General features: G+C 40.7%; 3 protein-coding genes across 7 annotated transcripts in view; all 3 read right to left on the bottom strand.

The window, feature by feature from the left end:
* The window catches only part of LOC143031420 (uncharacterized), a 42,865-nt gene that overhangs the window by 5,476 nt on the left and 10,221 nt on the right, over positions 1-27,168 (bottom strand). The window contains exon 1 of one of the 2 annotated variants that reach the window (XM_076195216.1): positions 7,058-7,345. The exons of the other annotated variant lie outside the window; for it this stretch is intronic. The gene's annotated coding sequence lies outside the window, so the exon portion shown is untranslated. Of the gene's footprint in view, positions 1-7,057; positions 7,346-27,168 lie in introns of those variants that run through there. 2 annotated transcript variants of the gene reach the window in all.
* Positions 10,906-25,057, bottom strand: LOC143031418 (uncharacterized). Of its 4 annotated transcripts, none has more exons than XM_076195211.1 (2): positions 24,537-25,057; positions 10,906-12,307 (listed from the first exon to the last, which is right to left on the bottom strand). In XM_076195211.1, exon 2 carries the CDS (start codon positions 12,097-12,099, stop codon positions 10,906-10,908), a length of 1,194 nt encoding a protein of 397 aa, XP_076051326.1. In that variant the 5' UTR covers positions 12,100-12,307; positions 24,537-25,057. The 4 variants fall into 4 exon arrangements, with proteins under 4 accessions (XP_076051326.1, XP_076051325.1, XP_076051327.1 ...); XM_076195210.1 differs by lacking the exon at positions 24,537-25,057 and adding an exon at positions 23,959-24,523; XM_076195212.1 differs by lacking the exon at positions 24,537-25,057 and adding an exon at positions 23,839-23,901.
* Positions 14,296-26,371, bottom strand: LOC143030334 (uncharacterized). Its single transcript, XM_076193487.1, has 4 exons — positions 26,316-26,371; positions 25,469-26,174; positions 24,883-25,366; positions 14,296-14,378 (listed from the first exon to the last, which is right to left on the bottom strand). The coding sequence occupies exons 1-4, from the start codon at positions 26,369-26,371 to the stop codon at positions 14,296-14,298; spliced, it is 1,329 nt and encodes a 442-aa protein (XP_076049602.1).

Raw genomic sequence — 27,168 nt, 5'->3', positions numbered from 1 at the left:
TTATGTTCTTCAATTCTAGTGGCGAGTTTCTTATGCGTTTCTCCTGTGTAATCTGCATCACAATCCAAACATCCAATACGGAACACTACGTCCGCCTGCTGAGTGGGTGCTTCCATGTCCCACCCCTACACAAAACCACTTCAAGTTTAAAGAACTACAAAGGAGAAGCATGCTGACAGGAGACCTTTTGGTCCATAACTCAGTCGGATGCGAAAAAAAAACCATATAAATAGATAAATAGGTAAAGTTAAGTTATAACCTATCAGGTAAATACATATATACATATACCAAGGCTTTTTCCCCCTTACAAGGGAGGTAGCCAAAAAGGAAAAGGCATAAAATCATTCGCACACATTCCATCCCTGAATACACTCCATACCCCTCCACCCTCCCTCTTATCTGAGCACCTCATGGATGACAGGTCATCCCTGCACCTTGCCCACTGCCCTTGGTCAGAAGCAGTGTCGCACGACACAGCACATCCACAGCAAGGCCGTTTCATTAAATCGGCGACCCCCCCTTGCATAAAAGGAGAGGACGGGGAGAAATCCCTTCAGGCTGCGTCAACTTTTGCTCACACATACTACCTCACCCCTACCCCCCCACCCATTCCACCTCATGCAATCACAACATCATCCATACACAAACATTCTCCATTTACTCCTGTCCTCTCCCATCCTTCCTCAACAGACATTCCCCTCTTCCCCAAAGCCCCCTTCACCCCATCCATCCACCTCATCCTAGGACATCCCCTCATGTTCACTCCCTCCACATCTCCCTTCCATACCTCTTTTACTAGTCTTTCTTCACTCATTCTTTCCATGTGTCCAAACCATCCTAATATTCTTTCATCAACCCTATCTCCCAGCTCCTTTTCCACCCCTGTTCTCCTCCTCATTTCTCACTCTATCTAGCCTAGTAACCCCCACCATACTTCTCAGACACCTCATCTCAAACACATTCAAACTCCTCTCTTCTCTTATGTTCCATGTTTCTGCCCCATACAGTGCTGTTGGCACAATCACTCCTTCATACAGTCTCCTCCTAGCATCCATTCCCAAATGTCTATTCCTCATTACACTCTTCAATCCACCAAGGCATTTACTCGCTTCTCTCAATCTACATTCTACCTCCACCTTCACTCTACCTATTCCTGCCACATTTGCAACCAAGTATCTAAAACCATCCACTTCTTCCAGTCGCTCTCCCTTAATGCTCACTTCCAGTCTACTGCCACTTTCACCCTTGTACATTTCATCACCTTACTTTTACCCACATTTATCCTCAGCTTTCTTCTATCACATACTTTCCCAAACTCTGTCACCAACTTCCTCAATCCCTCCTCCAATCCTGCCACAAGCGCAGTGTCATCCGCAAACAACAGCTGGCTCACCTCCCAGTTTTCTCCATTTTTTTTAATCATATCCAATCCCTGACCCACTACCCTTCCATTTACCTCACGCACTACCCCATCCATGTATAAGTTGAACAGCCAGGGTGACAAAACGCATCCTTGACGAAGTCCCACCTTTACTTCGAACCCTTCACTCTCTCCATTTCTAATCCTGACACAAGCTCTACTCCTCTCATAAAAACTCTTGACAGCTCCAAGAAGCTTTCCTTCTATCCCATATAACTTCATAACCTCCCACAGTGCCTTTCTGTCTACCCTGTCATAAGCCTTTTCCAGATCCATAAAAGCCAAAAAAACATCCTTAACTTTTCCTATAGCTTTCTCACATATCTGTCTTACCACAAAGATCTGATCTACACAACCTCTACCTGTCCAAAATCCACACTGTTCCTCACCAATTACTCCCTCTGTTCCTCTCCTAATCCTCTCAATCAAGACCCTCCCGTAAGCCTTCCCAACTACACTTAACATGCTAATCCCTCTGAAACTACGACATTCACACTTGTCCCCTTTTCCCTTGTAAAGTGGAACTATACAGGCACTCCTCCAGTCCCCTGGCACTCTACCCTCTCTCCAGCAAATATTAGATAACCTCACCAGCCAGTCCATCATCACTATACCTCCTTTTTTTAGACATTCTGCATGGCATCCATCCAGACCATGTGCCTTACCTGCTTTCATCCTTCCTTATTTCTCCATTTTCCTCACTCATCACGGTCATTTTCTTAGCATTTCCCACTGCAACTATCTTTCCCTCCCTATCCTCCTTCACATTTAGCAACTCCCTAAAATATTCTGCCCATTTTCCCCTTTCTGCCTTCTCTTCCATTATCATCTCTCCATCTGCACCTTCTACATTTTCTTCTCTACTTGTTTCGCCTCCTCTTCCTCTCTTAATTTCTTTCCAAAACATCTTTTTATTACTTTCAAAATTTCTGTCATACTCTTACCCAACTTCACATCTGCTCTCCTCTTTACCATTTGCTTTACTTCACTTTTCTTTTCTTTGTACCTCTCATATGACTCCCTCGTCCTATTTTGTAACCAATCTGTGAAAGCTCGCTTCTTCTCTTCTACAACCTTCTTTGTTTCCCATCTCTATTCCTTCTATTTCCTCCTGTCCTTCTTGTTCCACACACCATCCTTGCACACTTTGTGACTCCCTCCTTGAACCATCCCCATTCCTCCTCCACACCTAGCTCTACTCTATCCTTCACTCCCTCCCACTCCTTCAGCTTCTTCTTGTACTCCTTCTCCTTTTCATTTAAAGAGTTCACTCTAAGCACCTCCCTACCTTTTGTCCCTCTCCTCTTTCTCCATCTATCCTCCACTCTCAACTTACCTTCTACCAAAAAATGATCTGATATTCTCCCATCCTCTCCCCTTAGCACATGTACTAAGGGGAGAGGGTGGTTATAACCAGGTTACAACCAGTAAAATGCTTAAAAGGTTGAAACTAGGAATGAAAATCTTGGAACCAATCTATTAATCATCGCAAGGACTAATAGAAAGTCAGTTAAAACATTAGATAAGGCTGACTTTTATGTTTATTTTGTAAAAAAAAAAAAAAAAAAAAGAGCACTTGTACATTCTGGCGATAGTTGAAGAAGAATCAGTCTTCTCAGATCTATTGATAGGATTTGCAACATTGAAAAAAGGAGGGCATGACAATATGTCAGGCTGAGCAAGGGATCTTAGTGAAATCACAGTTAAATACTTTAGGCTAGGCATGAAGAGAGATATTCACTTACATATTGACAATTCCTTGAGATGTACGGAGGTAAAAGGAAATACACATAAGTGTGCTCCTGTGCTATCATATCCTATACCACATAAACCTCGGAAAATTTTCACTTAGATACACTTGAGTTGTCGGAAAAGGGATATATGTGTTCCTTGCCATTGATTATCTGTCAAGATTGCTTCTGAATTTAGATTCAACCTGTACAAACTGGTGCCCTTCCCAATGAAAGTAAATAATTCAATTTTTAAACTTGACACACAAGTAATATATCCACTAAATTACATCCTTTCTTTAGATAACTTAACAGAGAGTACAATCTTTAATGATAACCTTAAAAATTGTAAGATCCCTAACAATATTCTCTATTTGTGCCATGCTTTTATTCTATTTTTGTTTTAATGAAGCTGCCTTGCTGTGGATGTGCTGTGACTTGCGACGCTGCCTCTGACCCAGGGCAGTGGACAGGGTGCAGGGATGACCCGTCATCCAGGAGGTGCTACGATAAGAAGAAAGATTGAGGGGAGTGGAGTGTATTTAGGGATGGAATGGGTGGGAATGATTTTATGCCTTTTTCTTTTTGGCTACCTCCCTTGAAAGGGGGAAAAAGCCTTGGTATGTGTATGTATTCTTATTTTATCTATCTATTTATTCATTTATTTCTTTTTGTGCTCCATGAGGCATTGAAATAATTTTGTGAAGTTCTTGGCTAAGAGTAGTAGTAGTAGTATTGTATGGCTCTCTTACACCTCCAACTTTGTATTTGCTAGCCAGTCTATGAATGTTTGATTTGCTTTGTAGATAGTCTGGTAACCCCCAGGCACTGCCGGATCACCACGCTGTCATCGTGCGGTGGCTTAAGTACCCCAATGCCTAAAGATTGGGGGAAAACTAAGAGTGATCCCAACGTGGCATCCGGACATAGACTCGATCTATCACCTGGATACACACCTCCACTATCATGAAATAGCTAAGAAAATATCTGTAATACAGAATTGTCACTACAAAATAGATATTTGTAAACCAGGTTACTCACAGAATATCATGACAAAATAAAATCGGTTCAAAGGAAGTAAAGAAAGTAGTGAGTTCTGAAAAAGACCTTGGAGTGATTATCACAAAGGACATGGCACCTGATAAACAGATAGAAAAAACTGTTATGACCAACAAAGGGGGCCTTTACCTACTTGGACGAAGGAATGGTAAAGAAACTAGTAATCACACTGATAAGCCCAAAACTGGAGTACAGTATGCAGCAACATTATGGACACCCAGTACTAAAAAGAATATAAAGAAAATTGAAAGAGTCTAAACAGCATAATTACAAATATGGCCCCAACACTTTCAAAACTGCCATATGAAAAGACTGTTAAAGTTGGAAATGCCAACTCTGGAACAAAGAAGAAAAATAGGTGACCTACTGACCATCTATAGAATCATGAGAAAAATGGTCATTAATACAGAAACTGACAAGCTGGAAAGGATATGCAACAAAATGCCACATAACAATGTCCACAGTCCTACATTTTCTTGCTTATTATCATAAAACAATTTCTATAGATGTAGAATAAATAATTCATATTATGTATCAAGGATAAAATCACCATTATATTTTGCACTTCTATTCCATTTATCAAAATTGCACAAAAAGTATATTTTTGCACTTCTATTTCATGTATACATTAAAACCATACAAAAATTAAGTGAAAATAGTATGATAACAAGAATAAATAAAAAATCTTTAAACCATTAGAATTGTCCAATTAGAAATGAAGTCTTAAATCAGAGTATGACCAAAGTAATATAAAGCCATCATGCACAGTATGAAAAGTGGAACAACTATTATTCTATTTTTCATTTTATCATTATCATTTTATTATTATTACTGTTATCATTTTGGTTGGAAAATAATACCTCCTCTGTATGGACACCCTAATTAATTCCCTAATAAGGGAAGACAATAATGTGGCCAATAATTGCACAGGATGCAACCTGCCAACCTACATAGAAACGTCAGAGATGGGCGTAAAAGAATTTTCAAAAAAGTCTCCCAAGATCAAATGAGGAATTCTTTGCAGGTATCAGTTTCAACATCTGATCAATTTGGAACATCAACAATTTAACGTCATCAACTTAATCTATTTTAATTTTATATGCAGTTTTCCATTTCTGTGTTAGGAAATAAAATAGAAGTGCAAAATATGCAATTGTGTTTTTATACAGGGATTACCTTTGTCTTGTGGCATTTTGTACATAATGCCTGACTTTAGAAAATATCACCTTACTGGTTTACAAGAGCTTCACGCAATGAACTTGAGGTAAATTAGGTGAAAAAATAATGTATTACATTATCCAAAGTCACACTACACTTAAGGATGTAAATCCCAATATCCACAAAACACCCAACAGGCTATTAGACTTGATTTTTTTTTTTTACAACAGTTTTCCTGTTGATTTCATTAAACCGGGTGTTCTGTTTCAATCAGAAAACACTTGTTTGTACCAACCCCAACCCCCATACCAGTCATGTCTGGGGACTGCATTGGGAAATAAGTATTTAGAATTAAGGAGGAGTGCAAAGACAGTGATTAATGAGAGAAACAAGGACAACATTGTTCAAATAAACAATAAAACAAGCATTTTTCTCCAGTTCTGACCATACCTAAGATTAGAGAACACAATCACAGCAGGGTTCACTATTCTTTAAAAGATTATTGGGTTCGTTATTCTTTACATTAGTATAATCAGGTTTGCTGTTTTTGATATAGATATGTTGGGTTCGCTAATCTTGACATTATCTGAATTAGGGAATACTGTGGGTTGGGTTAGGTTATGTTGGGATAGCCATTCTTTAGATGAGGATCATTGGGGTCACTTTTCTTGACATGAACCATATACCGGGTATTATTTTCCAACAGTTTTCCTGTTGATTTGATCAAATTGGGTGTTCCATTTCAATTGGAAATCACTTGTTTGTACTAAACCCCCAACCACCCCCATCTGGGGACTGCATTGGAAAATAAGTATTGCGATTTAGAGAAGCATGCAAAGCCAGTGATTAATGAAAGAAATTACAACACTGTTCAAATAAACGATAAATCAAGCATAGTACTCTCCTATTCTGACCATATCTAACCTCCCAAGTCCCTCTCTCCCTCATGGCAAATAGATTTTTCAATGGTATTTGTTTGATTTGTTTCTTGTATTCGATACGAGATAATTTAATACAAGATAATTTTCTTTCTCTTCCATACATATTCTTTTACAATAATGTATAGTTATGATTCTACATAATTCTAAGTATTCACAAATATGTTTGCCAGTCTTCAACCCTTCCCTATATCATCTACCAGCCCATGTTTAGATACAGTAAATTCATAGTAACATCAGCAACGATTTTCAAAACACTAAGACAAGCATCTTTAGTTACCAACAATTAGGTTTGGTTACATTATTTAAATCTCAAGTCTGCAATTCTTACCTGTATCACAACTACCTTTACCATTCTGAGTATTTTCGACCCCATATATGAGTACCACAAATCAACAGTAACATCAGCGGTGATTAGTAATGACTACCATGCATCTTCACATATACCTAATTCTACACCCGAGTCAAAATTCTTATTCAATACTTGGAATTGCTCTAAATCATCGGCATATGCCGTTAACTACTTTCTAGTTCTTAAGGGGCTTTTGTTACTTGACAGCACCCCCTCCAATTTTTGAAACGCTGGCTTTCTTTCAACAGAACAATACCTAATTTAATCTCATTACTAACCTACAGCATTCTAAAGTATCCAACACCTAGACAGCTACAGCCATAATGTCCTGCAACTTCCAGGCATCAAACTAATCATGTAGGCTCTGTCTGGCAAACGTCTACAATCATCTTTTCCTTACCTGTGTGGTTTCCTTCTTTGCTTACAACTTTCGTGACACAAATGTCTAAACTATTTCAAACATTCTTGCAAATGTACAAAGGCACTTTTAGAAATGTTTTTACATAGTTTACCCCTACTTAACGAAAATAATTGTAATCATAAGCTCTATCAAGGGGTAACTAATCTGCTTTGGCTTCATAATCCAGAAATCCGCCTCCTTACGATCTGACCGTTCACAAGCTGTGGTTTACTTAAAAGTTCTGCTCAATGTAGGAAGTAATGGTGAGATGATAGCGGTACTGGTGTTTTTTTTTTTTCATCCAGGATTGGGCATGTGTGAAATAGAAGTCTTGCTCACAGGCATATTAAAGCTGTTTAAGAACATCGGTTTTGATGTGAAGATATGTGGGGTTTGATTGCTAATGTAGGATTTGTTGGATATTGTTCCTAGCCTATATCAATATACTTAACACTACTGATTGAAGAACTGGATAACAATCTGTTACGTAGAGATGTGTATGCACCTTAATTTACACTGGAAAAACGAGGAGGGCGACGTGATATAATATATATTCAAACGGGTCAAGTTTACCATTTAGACAGCAGGGCAGTACTCATAGTAATGGCCTCTTGCAGTCTCCTCCGGTCTTCGGAGGGCCGTGTCTTCGATTGGTTTTCCTCCTCTCAGGGCGATAGTGTTATTGCACTCTGACCGAGGAGGTAGTGAAGGAGGGAGGGGTTGGTCATACCGCAGTAGTCTCTTTCCTGCCGCCCGCCCTACTACTTTCCCTCAGCACTTGTACCCCAACCCGAGTCTTGCAAATCTGACGATTGTATAGGATGCAAGCGAGGGAACGGGGACTGACCGCTCTACCATGTGATTTACAAAGTTCTATCTTAGTTACAACAGTGAAGCCAATAAAGGCTTTCGTCTAACTCTACTATTCTTCGTGGTTGGTGTCGGTAATTGGCAGTCGCCTTCATGACTGCGTAACTGTTATCAGACTGCAGCCCTTTTTGTATATAATCATAAATCACCGAAATATTTACATTTTCATATATTGATATAGGACTCAATAATAATGGGCATTTCAATTTCATTAATATTTTTCTTTTAATATATGGATTTCTGATTTTGAATTGTGATATCCATAAGTCACATTATCCTTAGCGCACATTAATAGTTATTATGATATTAACAAAATGTTGGAAGGTGTCCTCTTGCATGCGATCAAGTGACAATGGCGGAAAACGTGGGAAGCTGTCCTTATACTTGTATGAGGATGCCGGCATCTGCGTCATATTTATTTTGTAGTTGTGGCCGAGTGACTCCAAAACTCTGTGAATTGGCCTGCTGATCATATTTTCTGTGCTCATAATATTCAGAGTGGAGGAGGACGAGCAATACTGCTGTATAACGCGAGTATGGTGATGCATCATCGTGCATCAGGCAGCTGATGCTTCCCGCGATAATTTCACCAAAGAGGTTAATGGAAAAGTACAAATTTTTTCACAATTTTTAAATGTTTTAATATGACTTTTTTATATAACACATACAAACCATCACATTTTTTATTTTATATAGTACATACAAGGAATGCAGACGTATATGCCAAAAGCGAAAATGTCGATATAATATGAATAGTCGCGCCTCACCCTACCCTCCGCGGCGCTCGTTGTAGTTGGCAGGCATAGTTCGCAAAGACCTTGTATATGTCCTCCCGGGGGATTCCTACATTTTCATTCTTCTGGACAATAGATTATAACTAACAGAAGGGGGTCGCCATATCCACAAAGTGAGGATTACAAGGGCGGCGACGGTGGTAGCACTTACATCTATGTTTTCAAGCATACTACTCCAGCTGTATACCGCTTCCTCCACGCTATAACTGATCGCCATCCCATTCCTCAACCTTGACAACGGCTTCGTCCGTCCCTCGTATGTCGTCACACATCCTAATTGTCCCAACCCCCGTCTCTTACGATCCAAGTAGGAATACTTGGTGGCAGCTTTCTGTCCCCCACCACAGGGAAGGTAGGCGAAAACAAAGAAATGAACATTCAGAGAAGTGGAACAGGACAGGACAGTCGCAGTATAATAAAAGTGTCATCATATCTCTGGGAAAAGAGTCCTCTTCCATAACAGACAAAATGATGTGTGGCTCTGGTCCATAGGGGCACCCCACATAGACCCTAGAGTATCAACTGCATGCTACTTTATCACAATAACGTGCGGCCAATACCCCAGACGGGTATTCCTAATTATATTTCCGGAGTTATGGGATTATTCAAACTCTCCCAGATTCTCCCTTAAGAAATGCTGAAATTTCTGGTCACTCCCCAGTATAGAACTTCGTTTTCACTGAAGAGTAGATAACCAAGCTGGGGACACGCCATCATTTCCCGCTAAAACCTGGAGGATGTGGTAGGGGTGAAATAACAGGGTGATTCTGTTGGCATGGGAACGAATTATCACCTGTGGCATTTGAAAGCATCTCGAGAGAAAACTGTATCGCACAAGTCATACAAGAAAGTCTTCTCCCCTGCGCTCGTTATCATATGCTATTAGATACTGCTCCTTCAAGCTGTTGGAAAGGCATTTTTTCGGAATGGGTCATCACGTGCTATTTCAAATCATCTTTATATCAGAAAGCTTCATCCCACAGGACACACTGTAAAAGCCTTAACCATGTGTGGATCATCTTGTGATATTTGAGAACAGTTTTTCGTGAAAAATATTTATTGCACTGGTACACTGCAATGGGTTCTCCCCTGTATGGGTAATCATGTGACGTGACGTTTGAGAGGACCCTTACGTGAAAAAAAAGCTTTATTGCACAGGCCACACGGGAATGTCTTCTCTTTAGCGCGGGTAGTCATGTGCTGTTTGAGAACTCCCTTTTGTGAGAAAGCTGAATCACACATGTCACACTACAATGGATTCTCTCCTGTGTGGGTCATCATGTGACATTTGAGACTATCCTTTTGTGAGAAAGCGGAATCACACGTGTCACATTGGAATGGCTTCTCTCCTGTGTGGGTCATCATGTGATGTTTGAGATTACCTTTTTGTGAGAAAGCGGTACCACACATGCCACACTGGAATGGCTTCTCTCCTGTGTGGCTCATCATGTGATGTTTGAGATTACCTTTTTGTGAGAAAGCGGAATCACACATGTCACAATGGAATGGTTTCTCTCCTATGTGGGTCATCATGTGACGTTTGAGATTACTCTTTTTTGAGAAATCAGAATCACACAAGTCACACTGGAATGGCTTCTCTCCTGCGTGGGTCATCATGTGACGTCTGAGGTGACCCTTTTGGGAGAAAGCAGAATCACACACGTCACACTGAAATGGTTTCTCTCCTGTGTGGGTCATCATGTGACGTTTGAGATTACTCTTTTTTGAGAAAGGGGAATCACACATGTCACACTGAAATAGCTTCTTTCCTGTGTGGGTCATCATGTGACGTTTGAGTATACTCTTTTTTGAGAAATCAGAATCACACAAGTCACACTGGAATGGCTTCTCTCCTGCGTGGGTCATCATGTGACGTCTGAGGTGACCCTTTTGGGAGAAAGCAGAATCACACACGTCACACTGAAATGGTTTCTCTCCTGTGTGGGTCATCATGTGACGTTTGAGAATACCTTTTCGTGAGAAAGCGGAATCACACATGTCACACTGGAATGGCTTCTCTCCTGTGTGGATCATCATGTGACGTTTGAGATCACCCTTTTGTGAGAAAGTGGAATCACACAAGTCACACTGGAAATGCTTCTCTCCTGTGTGGGTCATGTGACATTTGAAATGACTCGTTCGTGAGAAAACAAAATCACACAGGTCACACTGAAATGGCATCGCTCATGTGTGGGTCATCATGTGACGTTTGAGATTACGCTTTGTTGAGAAAGCGGAATCACACATGTCACACTGGAATGGCTTCTCTCCTGTGTGGGTCATCATGTGACGTTTGAGATCACCCTTAAGTGAGAAAGTAGAATCACACAAGTCACACTGGAAAGGCTTCTCTCCTGTGTGGGTCATTATGTGACGTTTGAGATGATCCTTAAGTGAGAAAGCGGAATCACACATGTCACACTGGAATGGCTTCTCTCCTGTGTGGATCATCATGTGACGTTTGAGATCACCCTTTTGGGAGAAAGCAGAATCACACATGCCACACTGGAATGGCTTCTCTCCTGTGTGGATCATCATGTGACGTTTGAGATGACCCTTTTGGGAGAAAGCAGAATCACACATGCCACACTGGAACGGCTTCTCTCCTGTGTGGGTCATCATGTGACTTTTGAGGTGACTCTTTATTGAGAAAGCGGAATCACACGAATCACACTGGAATGGCTTCTCTCCTGTGTGGGTCCTCATGTGACATTTGAGATCACTCTTTCGTGAGAAAGCAGAATCACACATGCCACACTGGAACGGCTTCTCTCCTGTGTGGGTCATCATGTGACTTTTGAGGTGACTCTTTATTGAGAAAGCGGAATCACACGAATCACACTGGAATGGCTTCTCTCCTGTGTGGGTCCTCATGTGACATTTGAGATCACTCTTTCGTGAGAAAGCAGAATCACAAATGTCACACTGGAACGGCTTCTCTCCTGTGTGGGTCATCATGTGAAGTTCGAGACCACCCTTTCGTGAGAAAGCGGAATCACACATCTCACACTGGAACAGCTTTTCGCCTGTGTGGGTCATCATGTGATCTTTGAAATTATGCTTTTGTGAGAAAGCAGAACCACACAAGTCACACTGGAACGGCTTCTCTCCTGTGTGGGTCATCATGTGAAGTTTGAGACAACCCTTTCGTGAGAAAGCGGAATCACACATCTCACACTGGAACAGCTTTTCGCCTGTGTGGGTCATCATGTGATGTTTGAGATTATGCTTTTGTGAGAAAGCAGAATCACACAAGTCACACTGGAACGGCTTCTCTCCTGTGTGGGTCATCATGTGAAGTTTGAGATTACGCTTTTGTGAGGAAGCAGAATCACACAAGTCACACTGGAAAGGCTTCTCTACTATGTGAGTCATCATGTGATATATGTGATGATCTTTTGGTGAGAAAACTGCATAATATAAGTCACACTAGAAAAAATGTACTCCTGCGTGGGTCATCACTTGATAGTTAAGATGACTTGTGAGATAGCTGAGCTGTAGATGTCACATCGGGTTTTCTTTGCTGTATAACAAATACATGGAATCTTTGGATAACTTTCCCACACAAATGTTGATAGTTACCTTTCTGAAAAAAAAAAAAAAAAATGTAATCATAAGATTGACATTAACTTTTTGAGATTTGTAATAGTAGGATTGTGGGCGTTTTGTACACAAACCATTTCATACATGCCATCCCCTATTATAAGAATATTTTACCTAAAAACACATAGTAAAATCGATTATGAAAAACACTCATGAAAATGTGATGCGTGCACATTACATCCACACCAATTACATTGTCCCAACCATTGAAAAGATGCCCACCTACGTACCCACACTATTCGCCAACAACCACCACTGTTAACATTGGTCACTGATCACTTTGTTGGTCATGACAATACACACATTATATCAACTTCATATAGTGGAAACACCAAAAATGGTCAACTGGTCATTATATGTGTTGTTTGCTTCGACTCATCCATAATATTTCACAACAATGTAAACAAACATAAAGTTGCCAGATTAATTCTATGACACAAACCACTGTCCAATCCGTGTAGCAGTTGCAACTGTTGACAATACAACAAAACCAACATACCCTTTCCTCCTATAAAGGGGGTGGCAGAGTTATAGCATACATTTCGCCCACCCTACACCCTTTCGCCTAGAACTTGTGGGTTGAAATTCCATACTTCTCTCCTATTCCAAGGAGAGACTATTATTTACCTACCCCAACAGTCCAAGTCAAGCACACATGGCAAAGGTGATGGTTTTGACTGAAGCCACACACTTCCTGGTGTCAGATATTATAGTTTCATAGTGGGACGCATCTAAATCTGATATTGATTTACACTGCTATTTTTTTCATGTGTCAATAACACGAGTTAATTTTGTTGTAATAATGCCAAAACTCTATGCATAAAACTATCATTTCTGACACTAGTGAGTGAAAAATAAATGACCTACCAACCATACCTAAACTGTCACCACTTATACCTACATGGGGGGTAGACTCAACCCTGCCCCTCAATCAATCAGTACTGAAACAAACTTTTCAGATTATCTTATCGAGTACCAGATTCACCATGAGAACAGCCACTACAAATTAATTACATTTAAATTAGTGACAAATTTACAGTATGTCTATTCTCTATTTTACTTGTAAATCAGAATGACAACACAATTTTCTCCAGATTCAGTTGTGGTGTTCACTAATTTGTGACTTTAAATCTATAGTAATTGCATGTCTGACATGAGAGAATGTAAACACTAAACACGTATGATATGTCGCCTTCATTCTATATACAAATTTGGCAGCGGCGTTCAGAACCAATGAAGAACTAGGCCAATTAAAACAACCTTTAATGTAGAGGCACACTACTTGCTTTGATGTCAAAATCTTGTGTACATTACATAGGGAGTATTTTGCAGATGACTTCTTGAGCTAACGGCAAACAAAAAGGAAGACAAAGCGTCCCGCCAAGCTGTTTCCTATGTTAACAAGGACCACAAGGGTGGCAACAGTGGTGAGAGTGGTGACAGTGGCAGTAGCAAAGGAAAGGACACACACTGATAAATCATCTCTGAAAAGAAACACTCAACACACGAAAAATAAAATGTTTCCGAAGAAACACTCAACGCACGCAAATAAAACGTTTCCGAAGAAACACTCAGCGCACATATCTAAAGACTACATATAAAGAATGTACTGCAGCATACGTGCTTCCACATATGTAGAGTATTGCTGCAGCCAAACTATCATCGCAAGCAACATCTTTGAAGGAACAAAACACAATCATTTGTCTACAAAAGAAAATGCAAGCAACTACTCACAAACTCCAAGCAACAGATGGGACAACGTAGTGCACGCAAATCCCCACGCTGGTACGAGAACGATCTAGTGAAGGATAGGGACGACTACAAGGAAAAGGATGAGTTGCTGACATGTGCACACATATGTGTTGAGTTGAAGAGAAGGAGTCTATTCAAATCGACATCATCAACAGTGAAGGTAGAAACTTACATGTATTATACTTGTAATTATAATAGAATGATCACAGAATTTCTCCATCAAGAGGTTATTACCTCGAAGTCAGTACCAGGCCCTTCAAGAGGGGATGCAGCCAGTGCACCACACCAGGGCCCATAAGAGTCTAGGGACCCAAGAATATCAAAATTGAAAATTAAAGTGGGCAATTATGCATGAATTTTTATTGTTGCTTTGAAGCTGATAGAGATTTCCATGTGCCAAATATTTTAGCGATAGCCAACATACACAATTTCTTATCTCAGAATGTATAGTATGGTGCAACACAATCATCTCGCACCAGCACATTTTTTCCTCTCGGGGGCCCTGGTCAATACAATAGAGGTAAATTGATTCATTAATATAATTGATATACTAATAGTGATAAAAAATATACTGAATAATAGTGACAGAAATTATATTAGATGAAAGGAAAAAGATAGAAATGTTGAGAGAAAATGTAGATCCTGAGAAGGGTAGGGGAGACATAGGGGAGATTATCTTTTACAAGGTTATCAAGATAGTAAAACAAATATTCCATATGTCATGACATTAATAATGCAACAATAAAGAAACTAGAAAAGTTAGGAGCGATTACAGAAACAGAGGATTTTAAAATAGAGTTAGAAGCACCTCAAGGAATGCTAGACTGAGTGCCATAATTGTAGGAAACTGGGACAGCATGTGTGTTATTAGGGATTATTTGCAGGAACTGAAAATATGAGTCATGATGAATATCATTGTAGAAACCCAACTTTCTGTTTGTATCACAATTGAGTAGGACATAGAACACAGGATTGAAGAGGAACACCAAGTTTCGTTGTATTCGCCCAGAAATAGGAGTAAAAACCCAAGAAGACACAAAATAAAACAACACTACAAAGCTAACCTTAGAGGGACATACATTATAGGGTACTGAAAAGGGATGAAAAAGAGAACAACACAGGAGATTTTTTTTTCTCATTTACTATAACAATTGGAAGGACTTCTGTAGGACCCATCATTGTGAGTAGATTTATTCAAAAGACCTATTCAAATATTTATTGATACAGGATCTGTAATAAATGTTATAACCAGTAAAATGCTTAAAAGGTTGAAACTAGGAATGAAAATCTTGGAACTAATCCATTACTCATTGCAAGGACTAATACAAAGTCATTTAAAACTTTAGATAAAACTGACTTTTATGTTATTTTCTATAATAGGAAAAAAAAAATAGAGAACTTGTACATTCTGGTGATAGTTGTAGAAGAATCTGTCTTCCCAGATCTATTGATAGGATTTGCAACATTAAAAAAAAGAGGGCATGACAATATGTCAGGCTGAGTAAGGGATTTTAGTGAAATCACAGTTAAATACTTTAGGCTAGGCATGAAGAGAGATATTTACTTACATATTGACAATTGCTTGAGATGTACGGAGGTAAAAGGAAATACACATAAGCCTGCTCCTGTGCTATCATATCCTATACCACATAAACCTCAGGAAAAATTCACTTACGATACACTTGTTACCTATGTCTGAAAAGGGATATATGTGTTTCTTGCCATTGATTATCTGTCAAGATTTTGTATTTTACAACCCATTCCAAATAAGAGAGCCAAAACAATTGCTTCAGTAATATATGAACAAGTAATCTGTAATTCCACAACTCCCAAGATCTTAGTTTCAGACAATGCAGCCGAATTTAACAACAAAATCTTGGAAGAATTATGTAAGTTACTTAATTTACCTTAAGTAAATCAATATGCAACTCAATTATCCTCAAAGTAATGAATTGGAATCCTGTGTGTCCTGGAATCCTTTGTACAAGATTTGATTGTCGCAAATTCTGGTCATGTCCTCCCTTCTCCCAATGCCCCAACTTGTAAGGATAATTAACTCACCTAAGATTGTAATTTCCAACCTTTCTTTGGTGAAGTAAAGCTATCATTCTATTATCCCATGTAACCTGCATACTTAAGTGTTTCTTCAATAATAACAGAGGTTCCTTTTGCTTCTGAATTTAGATTCAACCTGTACAAACTGATGCCCTTCCCAATGAAGGTAAATAATTCAATTTTTGAACTTGACACACCACTAATAGATCCACTAAATTACATCTTTTCTCTAGATAACTTAACAGAGTACAATCTCTTATGATGACCTTAAAAATTGTAAGATCCTTAACAATATTCTCTACCTGTGCCATGCTTTTATCTATTTAATTTAGAGTATGACAGAAAGTTTTGAAAGTAATAAAAAGATGCTTTGGAAGGAAATTAAAAGAGGAAGAGGAGGCGAATCAAGTAGAGAAGAAAACGTAAAAGGTGCACATGGAGAGATGATAATGGAAGAGAAGGCAGTGAGAGGAAGGTGGGCAGAGTATTTTAGGGAGTTGCTAAATGTGAAGGAGGATAGGGAGGTAAAGGTAGTTGCAGTGGGAAGTGCTAAGAAAATGAGTGATGAATGAGGAAAATGGAGGAGAAATAAGGAAGGATGAAGTGGAAGCAGCTATTAAGATGATGAGAGCAGGTAAGGCACCTGGGTTGGATGGATGCCATGCAGAATGTCTGAAGAAAGGAAGTAGTTATGGTGGACTGGCTGGTGAGGTTATTTAATGTTTGTTTAAGAGAGGGTAGAGTGCCGGAGAACTGGAGGAGTGCCTGTATAGTTCCGCTTTACAAAGGAAAGGGGGACAAGTGTGAGTGTAGTAGTTACAGAGGGATTAGATTGTTGAGTGTAGTTGGGAAGGCTTATGGGAGGGTCTTGATTGAGAGGATTAGGAGAGGAACAGAGGAAGTAATTGGTGAGGAACAGTGTGGTTTTAGGACAAGTAGGGGTTGTGTAGATCAGATTTTTGTGGTAAGACAGATATGTGAGAAAAGTATAGGAAAAGGTAAGGATGTTTTGTGGGCTTTTATGGATCTGGAAAAGGCTTACAAACCAATGAAGAACTAGGGTGTCCATAATTACAACAGGAAGGCACTGTGGGAGGTACATACATACATACATATACCAAGGCTTTTTCCCCCTTACCAGGGAGGTAGCCAAAAAAGGACAAGGCATAAAATCATTCCCACCCATTCCATCCCCGAAAACACTCCACACCCCTCACACCCTCCCTCCCATCTTAGCACCTCCCAGATGATGGGTCATCCCTGCACCCTGTCCACTGCCCTGGGTCAGAAGCAGTGTCGCAGGACACAGCACATCCACAGCAAGGCCGCTTCATTAAATCGGCGACCCCCCTCTCCGTCCTCCCATATAAAGGAGAGGATGGGGAGAAATCCCTTCGGGCTGCGTCAAAATTTTTTCTCACACACACCACCTCACCCCACATTCCCCCGTCCATTCCACCTCATGCATCACAACATTTTCCATATACAACCATTCTCCATTCACCCCTGTCTTCTGTCCTCTCCCATCCTTCCTCAACAGACATTCCCCTCTTCCCCAAAGCCCCCTTCACCCCATCCATCCATCTCATCCTAGGACGTCCCCTCATGTTCACTCCCTCCACATCTGCCTTCCATACCTCCTTTACTAGCCTTTCTTCACTCATTCTTTCCATGTGTCCAAACCATCCTAATACTCTTTCATCAACCCTATCTCCCAGCTCCCTTTCCACCCCTGTTCTCCTCCTCACCTCATTTCTCACTCTATCTAGCCTAGTAACCCCCATCATACTTCTCAGACACTTCATCTCAAACACATTCAAGTTCCTTCTATCTTCCTCTCTCATGTTCCATGTTTCTGCTCCATACAAAGCTGTTGGCACAATCACTCCTTCACACAGTCTCCTCTTAGCATCCATTCCCAGATTCCTATTCCTCATTACACTTTTTAAACCACCAAGGCATTTACTCGCTTCTCTCAATCTACATTCTACCTCCATCTTTACTCCACCCTTTGCACCCAAATATCTAAAACCATCCACCTACTCCAGTTGCTCTCCATTAATGCTCACTTCCAGATTACTGCCACTTTCACCCCTTGTACATCTCATCACCTTACTTTTACCCACATTTATCTTAAGCTTTCTTCTATCACACACTCTCCCAAACTCTGTCACCAACTTCCTCAATCCCTCCTCCGATCCTGCCACAAGCGCAATGTCGTCCGCAAACAACAGCTGGCTCACCTCCCACTTTTTTCCATTTTCCTTAACCATCTCCAATCCCTGACCCACTACCCTTGCATTCACCTCTCGCACTACCCCATTTATGTATAAGTTGAACAGCCAGGGTGACAAAACGCATCCCTGAAGAAGTCCCACCTTTAACTCAGACCACTCACTCTCTCCATTTCTAATCCTGACACAAGCTCTACTACTCTCATAAAAAACTCTTGACAGCTCCCAGAAGCTTTCCTCCTATCCCGTATATCCGCATAACCTCCCACAGTGCCTTTCTGTCTACCCTGTCGTAAGCCTTTTCCAGATCCATAAAGGCCCACAAAACATCCTTCCCCTTTCCTATACCTTTCTCACATATCTGTCTTACCACAAAGATCTGATCTACACAACCTCTACCTGTCCTAAACCCACACTGTTCCTCACCATTTACTCCCTCTGTTCCTCTCCTAATCCTCTCAATCAAGATCCTCCCATATGCCTTCCCAACTACACTTAACAAGCTAATCCCTCTGAAACTACTACATTCACACTTGTCCCCCTTTCCCTTGTAAAGTGGAACTATACAAGCACTCTACCTTCTCTCCAGCAAACATTAAATAACCTCACCAACCAGTCCACCATCACTGTACCTCCTTTTTCAAGACATTCTGCATGGCATCCATCCATACCAGGAGCCTTACCTGCTTTCATCATCTTAACTGCTGCCTTCACTTCATCCTTCCTTATTTCTCCTCCCTTTTCCTCACTCATCACTCTCATTTTCTTACCATTTCCCACTGCAGCTATCTTTCCCTCCCTATCCTCCTTTATATTAAGCAACTCCCTAAAATATTCTGCCCATCTTCCCTTTACTGCCTTCTCCTCCATTATCATCTCTCCATCTGCACCTTTTACCTTTTCTTCTCTACTTGATTCGCCTCCTCTTCCTCTCTTAATTTCTTTCCAAAACATCTTTTTATTACTTTCAAAATTTCTGTCATACTCTTACCCAACTTCACATCTGCTCTCCTCTTTACCTCCTTTACCATTTGCTTTACTTCTCTTTTCTTTTCTTTGTACCTCTCATATGACTCCCTTGTCCTATTTTGTAACCAATCTGTGTAAGCTCTCTTCTTCTCTTCTACAACCTTCTTCATTTCCTCATCCCACCATTCACTACCCTTCCTTCTATTTCCTCCTGACCTTCTTGTTCCACACACCATCTTTGCACACTTTGTGACTCCCTCCTTGAACCACCCCCAGCGGTAACTGTGGGAGGTACTGCAGATATATGGGATAGGAGGAAAGCTGTTAAGAGCAGTCAAGAGTTTTTATGAGAGTAGTAGAGCTTGCGTTAGGATTAGAAATGGAGAGAGTGAATGGTTTGCGGTAAAGGTGGGACTTCATCAGGGGTGTGTTATGTCACCCTGACTGTTCAATCTATACATGGATGGGAATGCAAGGGTAGTGGGTCAGGGGTTGGAGATGATTAAAGGAAATGGAGAAATGAGGGAGGTGAGCAAACTATTGCTTGCTGACGACACTGTGCTTGTAGCAGGATCAGAGGAGGGATTGAGGAAGTTAGTGACAGAGTATGAGAAGGTGTGTGAAAGAAGGAAGCTGAAGATAAAAGTGGACAAAAGTAAGGTGATGAGATGTACAAAGGGAGAGAGTGACAGTAGGCTGGAAGTGAGCATTAAGGGTGAGAAACTGGAGGAAGTGGATAGTTTCAGATACTTGGGTGCGAATGTGACAGGAAAGGGAGGAGTGGGGGTGGAGGTAGAATGTACATTGAGAGAAGCGAGTAAATGCCTTGGTGAATTAAAAAGTGTAATGAGAAATAGACATCTGGGAATGATGCTAAGAGGAGGTTATATGAAGGAGTGATTGTGCCAACAGCATTGCACGGGGCAGAAACATGGAACATGAGAGAGGAAGAGAAAAGGAGTCTGAATGTGTTTGAGATGAAATGTCTGAGAAGTATGATAGGGGTTACTAGGCTAGATAGAGTGAGAAATGAGGAGGTGAGGAGGAGAACAGGGGTGGAAAAGGAGCTGGGAGATAGGGTTGATGAAAGAGTATTAGGATGGTTTGGACAAATGGAAAGAATGAGTGTAGAAAGATTAGTAAAAGAAGTGTGGAAGGCAGAGGTGGAAAGAGTGAATATAAGGGGGCATCCTAGGATGAGATGGATGGCTGGGGTGAAAGGGGCTTTACAAAAGAGAGGAATGTCTGTAGGGGAAGGACAGGAGAGGACAGAAGATAGGGGTGAATGGAGAGGGGTTGTGTATAGATGAGGCTGTGATGCATGAGAGGGAGTGGGTGGGGGATGGGGGGTGAGGAAGTATGTATGAGGAAAAATTTGATGCAGTCCGAAGGGATTTCTCCCCATCTTTTCCTTTTCTGCATGAGGGGACCGAGAGGGGGGGGTCCCAGAATTTATGTGCTGTATCTTGCGACACTGCTTCAGACCACCCAGGGCAGTGGACAGGATGCAGGGATGACCTGTCATCCAGGAGGTGCCAAGATAGGAGGGAGGGAGGAGGGTAGTGGAATATATTGGAAATGAAATGGGTGGTAGTGATTTCTATGCCTTTTTCTTTTTGGCTACCCCCCGTGTAAGGGGGAAAAAGCCTTTGATATATGAATGTATTTTTATTTCAATTTATTTATTTATTTTTATTTCATATATTTATTCATTTTTTGCTCCATTAACCATTGAAATAATTTGATGAAGTTTCACTAGCTAAGAAAATGTCAGTAATACATAATTGTCACTACAGAAAGGATATTTGTAAACCAGGTTACTCACAGAATATCATAACAATATGAAATTGGTGCAAAGGAAGTAAAGAAAGTAGTGAGTTCTGAAAAAGACCTTGGAGTGATTATCACAAAGGACATGGCACCTGATAAACAGACAGAAAAAACTGCTATGACCAACAAAGGGGGCCTTTACCTACTTGGACAAAGGAATGGTAAAGAAACTTGTAGTCACACTGATAAGACCAAAACTGGAGTACAGTATGCAGCAACATTATGGACACCCAGTACTAAAAAGAATATAAAGAAAATTGAAAGAATCTAAACAGCAATTACGAATATGGCCCCAACACTTTCAAAACTGCCATATGAAGAGATTGTTAAAGTTGGAAACCCCAACTCTGGAACAAAGAAGAAAAATAGGTGACCTACTGACCATCTATAGAATCATGAGAGAAATGGTCATTAATACAGAAACTGACAAGCCACATGACAATGTCCACAGTCCTACATTTTCTTGCTTATTATCATAAAACAATTTCTATAGATGTAGAATAAATAATTCATATTATGCAATAAGGATGATAAAATCACCATTATGTTTTGCACTTCTATTTCATTTATCAAAATTGCACAAAAAGTAAATTTTTGCACTTCTATTCCATATATACATTAAAACCATACAAAAATTTAATGGATATATAGTATGATAACAAGAATAAATAAAAAATCTTTAAACCATTAGAATTGTCCAATTAGAAATGAAGTCTTAAATCAGAGTATGACCAAAGTAATATAAAGCCATCATGCACAGTATGAAAAGTGGAACAACTATTATTCTATCTTTTATTTTATCAATATCATTTTATTATTATTACTGTTATCATTTTGGTTGGAAAATAATATCTCCTCTGTATGGACACCCTAATTAATTCCCTAATAAGGGAAGACAATAATGTGGCCAATAATTGCACAGGACTTTCAAAAAAGCCTCCCAAGATCAAATGAGGAATTCTTTGCAGGTATCAGTTTCAACATCTGATCAATTTGGAACATCAACAATTTAACGTCATCAACTTAATCTATTTCAATTTTATATGCAGTTTTCCATTTCTGTGTTAGGAAATAAAATAGAAGTGCAAAATATGCAATTGTGTTTTTATACGGGGATTACCTTTGTCTTGTGGCATTTTGTACATAATGCCTGACTTTAGAAAATATCACCTTACTGGTTTACAAGAGCTTCACGCAATGAACTTGAGGTAAATTAGGTGAAAAAATAATGTATTACATTATCCAAAGTCACGCTACACTTTAGGATGTAAATCCTAATATCCACAAAACACCCAACAGGCTATTAGACTTTATTTTTTTTTACAACAGTTTTCCTGTTGATTTCATTAAACCGGGTGTTCTGTTTCAATCAGAAAACACTTGTTTGTACCAACCCCAACCCCCATACCAGTCATGTCTGGGGACTGCATTGGTAAATAAGTATTTAGAATTAAGGAGGAGTGCAAAGACAGTGATTAATGAGAGAAACAAGGACAACATTGTTCAAATAAACAATAAAACAAGCAGTTTTCTCCAGTTCTGACCATACCTAAGATTAGAGAACACAATCACAGCAGGGTTCACTATTCTTTAAAAGATTATTGGGTTCGTTATTCTTTACATTAGTATAATCAGGTTTGCTGTTTTTGATATAGATATGTTGGGTTCGCTAATCTTGACATTATCTGAATTAGGGAATACTGTGGGTTGGGTTAGGTTATGTTGGGATAGCCATTCTTTAGATGAGGATCATTGGGGTCACTTTTCTTGACATGAACCATATACCGGGTATTATTTTCCAACAGTTTTCCTGTTGATTTGATCAAATTGGGTGTTCCATTTCAATTGGAAATCACTTGTTTGTACTAAACCCCCAACCACCCCCATCTGGGGACTGCATTGGGAAATAAGTATTGCGATTTAGAGAAGCATGCAAAGCCAGTGATTAATGAAAGAAATTACAACACTGTTCAAATAAACGATAAATCAAGCATAGTACTCTCCTATTCTGACCATATCTAACCTCCCCAGTCCCTCTCTCCCTCATGGCAAATAGATTTTTCAATGGTATTTGTTTGATTTGTTTCTTGTATTCGATACGAGATAATTTAATACAAGATAATTTTCTTTCTCTTCCATACATATTCTTTTACAATAATGTATAGTTATGATTCTACATAATTCTAAGTATTCACAAATATGTTTGCCAGTCTTCAACCCTTCCCTATATCATCTACCAGCCCATGTTTAGATACAGTGAATTCATAGTAACATCAGCAACAATTTTCAAAACACTAAGACAAGCATCTTTAGAGTTACCAACAATTAGGTTAGGTTACATTATGTTAAATCTCAAGTCTGCAATTCTTACCTGTATCACAACTAGCTTTATCATTCTCAGTTTTTTTCCACCCCAGATATGAGGAGTACCACAAATCAACAGTAACATCAGCGGTGATTAGAAAAGACTAGCATGCATCTTCACATATACCTAATTCCACACCGAAGTCAAAATTCTTATCCAGTACTTGGAATTGTTCTAAATCATCGGCATATGCCGTTAACTACTTTCTAGTTCTTAAGGGGCTATTGTTATTTGACAGCACCCCCTCCAATTTTTGAAACGCTGGCTTTCTTTCAACAGAACAATACCTAATTTAATCTCATTACTAACCTACAGCATTCTAAAGTATCCAACACCTAGACAGCTACAGCCATAATGGCCTGCAACTTCCAGGCATCAAACTAATCATGTAGTCTGTCTGGCAAACGCCTACAATAATCTTTTCCTTACCTGTGTGGTTTCCTTCTTTGCTTACAGCTTTCGTGACACAAATGTCTAAACTATTTCAAACATTCTTGCAAATGTACAAAGGCACTTTTAGAAATGTTTTTACATAGTTTACCCCTACTTAACGAAAATATTTGTAATCATAAGCTCTATCAAGGGGTAACTAATCTGCTTTGGCTTCATAATCCAGAAATCCGCCTCCTTACGATCTGACCGTTCACAAGCTGTGGTTTACTTAAAAGTTCTGCTCAATGTAGGAAGTAATGGTGAGATGATAGCGGTACTGGTGCTTTTTTTTCATCCAGGATTGGGCATGTGTAAAAAAGTCTTGCTCACAGGCATACTAAAGCTGTTTAATAACATCGGTTATGATGTAAAGAAATGCGGGGTTTGATTGCTGATGTAGGATTTGTTTGATATTGTTCCTAGCCTTTATCAATATACCTAACACTGGATAACAATCTGTTACGTAGAGATGTGTATGCACCTTAACTTACACAGGAAAAACGAAGAGGGCGACGTGATCTAATATGCATCCAGACGGGTCAATATTATCATTTAGACAGCAGGGCAGTACTCACAGTAATGGCCTCTTGTAGTCTCCTCCGGTCTTCGGGGGGCCGTGTCTTCGATTGGTTTTCCTCCTGTCAAGGTGATAGTGTTATTGCACTCTGACCGAGGAGGTAGTGAAGGAGGGAGGGAGGGGTTGGTCATACCGCAGTAGTCTCTTTCCTGCCGTCCGCCCTGCTACTTTCCCGCAGCACTTGTAGTTGTACCCCAATCCGACTTTTTTTTAATTCGGTAGATAATGTTTATCTACACACGGGCCTTTTTGTAGTTATCTGGGCGGAGGGTATCCGACCAGGATGTGGGCGAGCCGTTCTATGTTTTCGGTGATGTTGTAAACTACGTCGTCTCCAGTCTTACAAGCTTCGGGGGCCATGGGGTTAAATTGTCTACCTCTTCTCAGGGCGATGGTGTGAGCGCACTCTAGTTGGCAGTGAAGGAGATGTTCTGAGGTGTTCATCCCGCAGTGGTCGCATTCCTTTTCCTGTCGTTTGATGATTTCCCAGCAGTACTTGTACCCCAACCTGAGCCTGTGGATGATCACGGCGAGTCCTCTGTCGGCGATCTTGGTGGCTGGATGAGGGCACAGTTTGGTGGCCCTCTCGTTCCACTTTGCGTTTGTTGATGCTGAGCTTATCGATCTTCTGTGGTTGGCTACCTTTGTTCGTTGTAGGTGGTCTCTGGCCCAGCTTTTGAATAATGTGGTTGATGGTTGGACTTGGATTTCTATGTGAGGATGGTAGCGTGTTGTCTTGGCAAGCTCATCTGCTCGTTCGTTTCCGTGTACCCCTATGTGGCTGGGTATCCAGTTGATGATGACTGGGCGATTTTGTTTGTTGTGTATCTGCAGGAGGTAGAGTATTGTTATGATAATGTTTATGTTGGTGGGTATGTCCTTCTTCTGGAGTACTTGTGTCACCGTAAGAGAGTCTGTGTGTATGATCACCGGCCCTTGCAGTTGGCTTGAGTACTCCAGGGCTTTTTGCATTGCCACCAGCTCAGTCTGTAGGGTCGAGCAGTGGTCTGATGTGCGCCAGGCGGCGGTGTATGTTGCGGAGTATACTCCTGCACCTGTTATGCCGTTCTCCGGGTCGACAGTGCCGTCAGTGTAGCAGACAAATCCACCCTGGGCCTCCGTTGCCTGGATCGCTGTTCGCGCAGCGTCTCTCAGTTCCCCTGGTGAGCAGTGATTCTTTGCGTGTGGTAGTTGTGTGTGGTTGAAAGTAGTTGTTGGGGATATCCACGGGGCTGGAGGTTGGTACTTCAGGCATGCCCTGTCTGGCTTCAGAGCCTGTAGGTGCCCTTCCATGCCTTTCGCGCGGATTTGGTCTCTTAGGTGTCCGATGTATGTATCTGGTCGTGGTATGTCCGGGTGCGCGTCCAGGTGGTCCTTGAGATGTGAGTCTCTGTCACTCAGCAGGGCCTTGGCTGCCGCGGTGCAGTTCCGGGTCTGAATCCTGGCCATCAGTGGTGGTATGCCAGATTCCATCTTCAGGTTGCTTTTTCTGGTCCACATGGGAGCACCTAGGATGAGGCGAAGGTCGTTGTTTTGTGCAACTTCAAGTGATTCTTCCAACCGTGATAGGACAGGTGCTCTATATTCAATAATGGATCGGATACAGTACTTGTAGTAGTGTTCCAGTACCTGGCGGCTGGCACCCGCATCAAGTCATTGCATATACCTCATCGGAGCTGTCTTCGTTTTTGTCATTTGCTTGAGCTTCTGGATTTGAAAAGAGGATGACAAGGTTTTCTGCACAGTGACTCCATGATAGGTGAAGTCATCCACCCACTCAAGATCTTGCTGGTGTATGGAGATTGGCCTTGGGTTTGCCATTTTAATAGCCATGGCTTTTGTCTTCCTTACGTTTAACTTGAAGCCTAGGTGTGTGCAGCTCTATTGTCTAGTGTTGAGTGTTTTTTGGGCATTGGTGCGACAGTTGGGTCCATTGCTAACGATGGCGATGTCGTCAGCATATATGAAGATCTCAACGTTCCGTGGTCGTGGGAGGGAGGCTATGTTTTCCATGTGCACGTTGAACAGGTAGGGACTCAAGATGCCTCCTTGAGGGGTGCCGTATTCCAGGTCTTTGTAGCTAGACACGGAGCCCTGGAAACGGACTCTAGCCCGTCTGTTTAGGGAGTATGCCTGTACCCATGCCAGAAGGTTGCCTGCGATTCCCTTCTCGACGAGAGAGGTCAGCATCGCTGAGAGGTTGACCAATTCGAAGGCTATATAATCTGACGTTATATAGGATGCAAGCGAGGGAACGGGGACTGACCGCTCTACCATGTGATTTACAAAGTTGTATGTTAGTTACAACAGTGAAGCCAATAAAGGCTTTCGTCTAACTACTAATCTTCGTGGGTGCAACCCCTTTTTGTACATAATCATAAATCACTGAAATATTTATGTTTCTATGTATTGATATACATACATACATACATATACCATGGCTTTTTCCCCCTTACTAGGGAGGTAGCCAAAAAGGAAAGGTCATAAAATCATTCCCACCCATTTCATTCCCGAACACACTCCACACCCCTCCACCATCCCTCTCATCTTAGCACCTCCTGGATGACGGGTCATCCCGTCATCCCTAAGTATTGATATAGGACTCAATAATAATGGGCATTTCCATTTCA

This window comes from Oratosquilla oratoria, chromosome 12 (assembly GCF_046742065.1).
Source record: "Oratosquilla oratoria isolate Oo_2021 chromosome 12, ASM4674206v1, whole genome shotgun sequence".
Taxonomy (NCBI): Eukaryota; Metazoa; Arthropoda; class Malacostraca; order Stomatopoda; family Squillidae; genus Oratosquilla; species Oratosquilla oratoria.
This window is presented reverse-complemented; position numbering and strand designations above follow the sequence as displayed.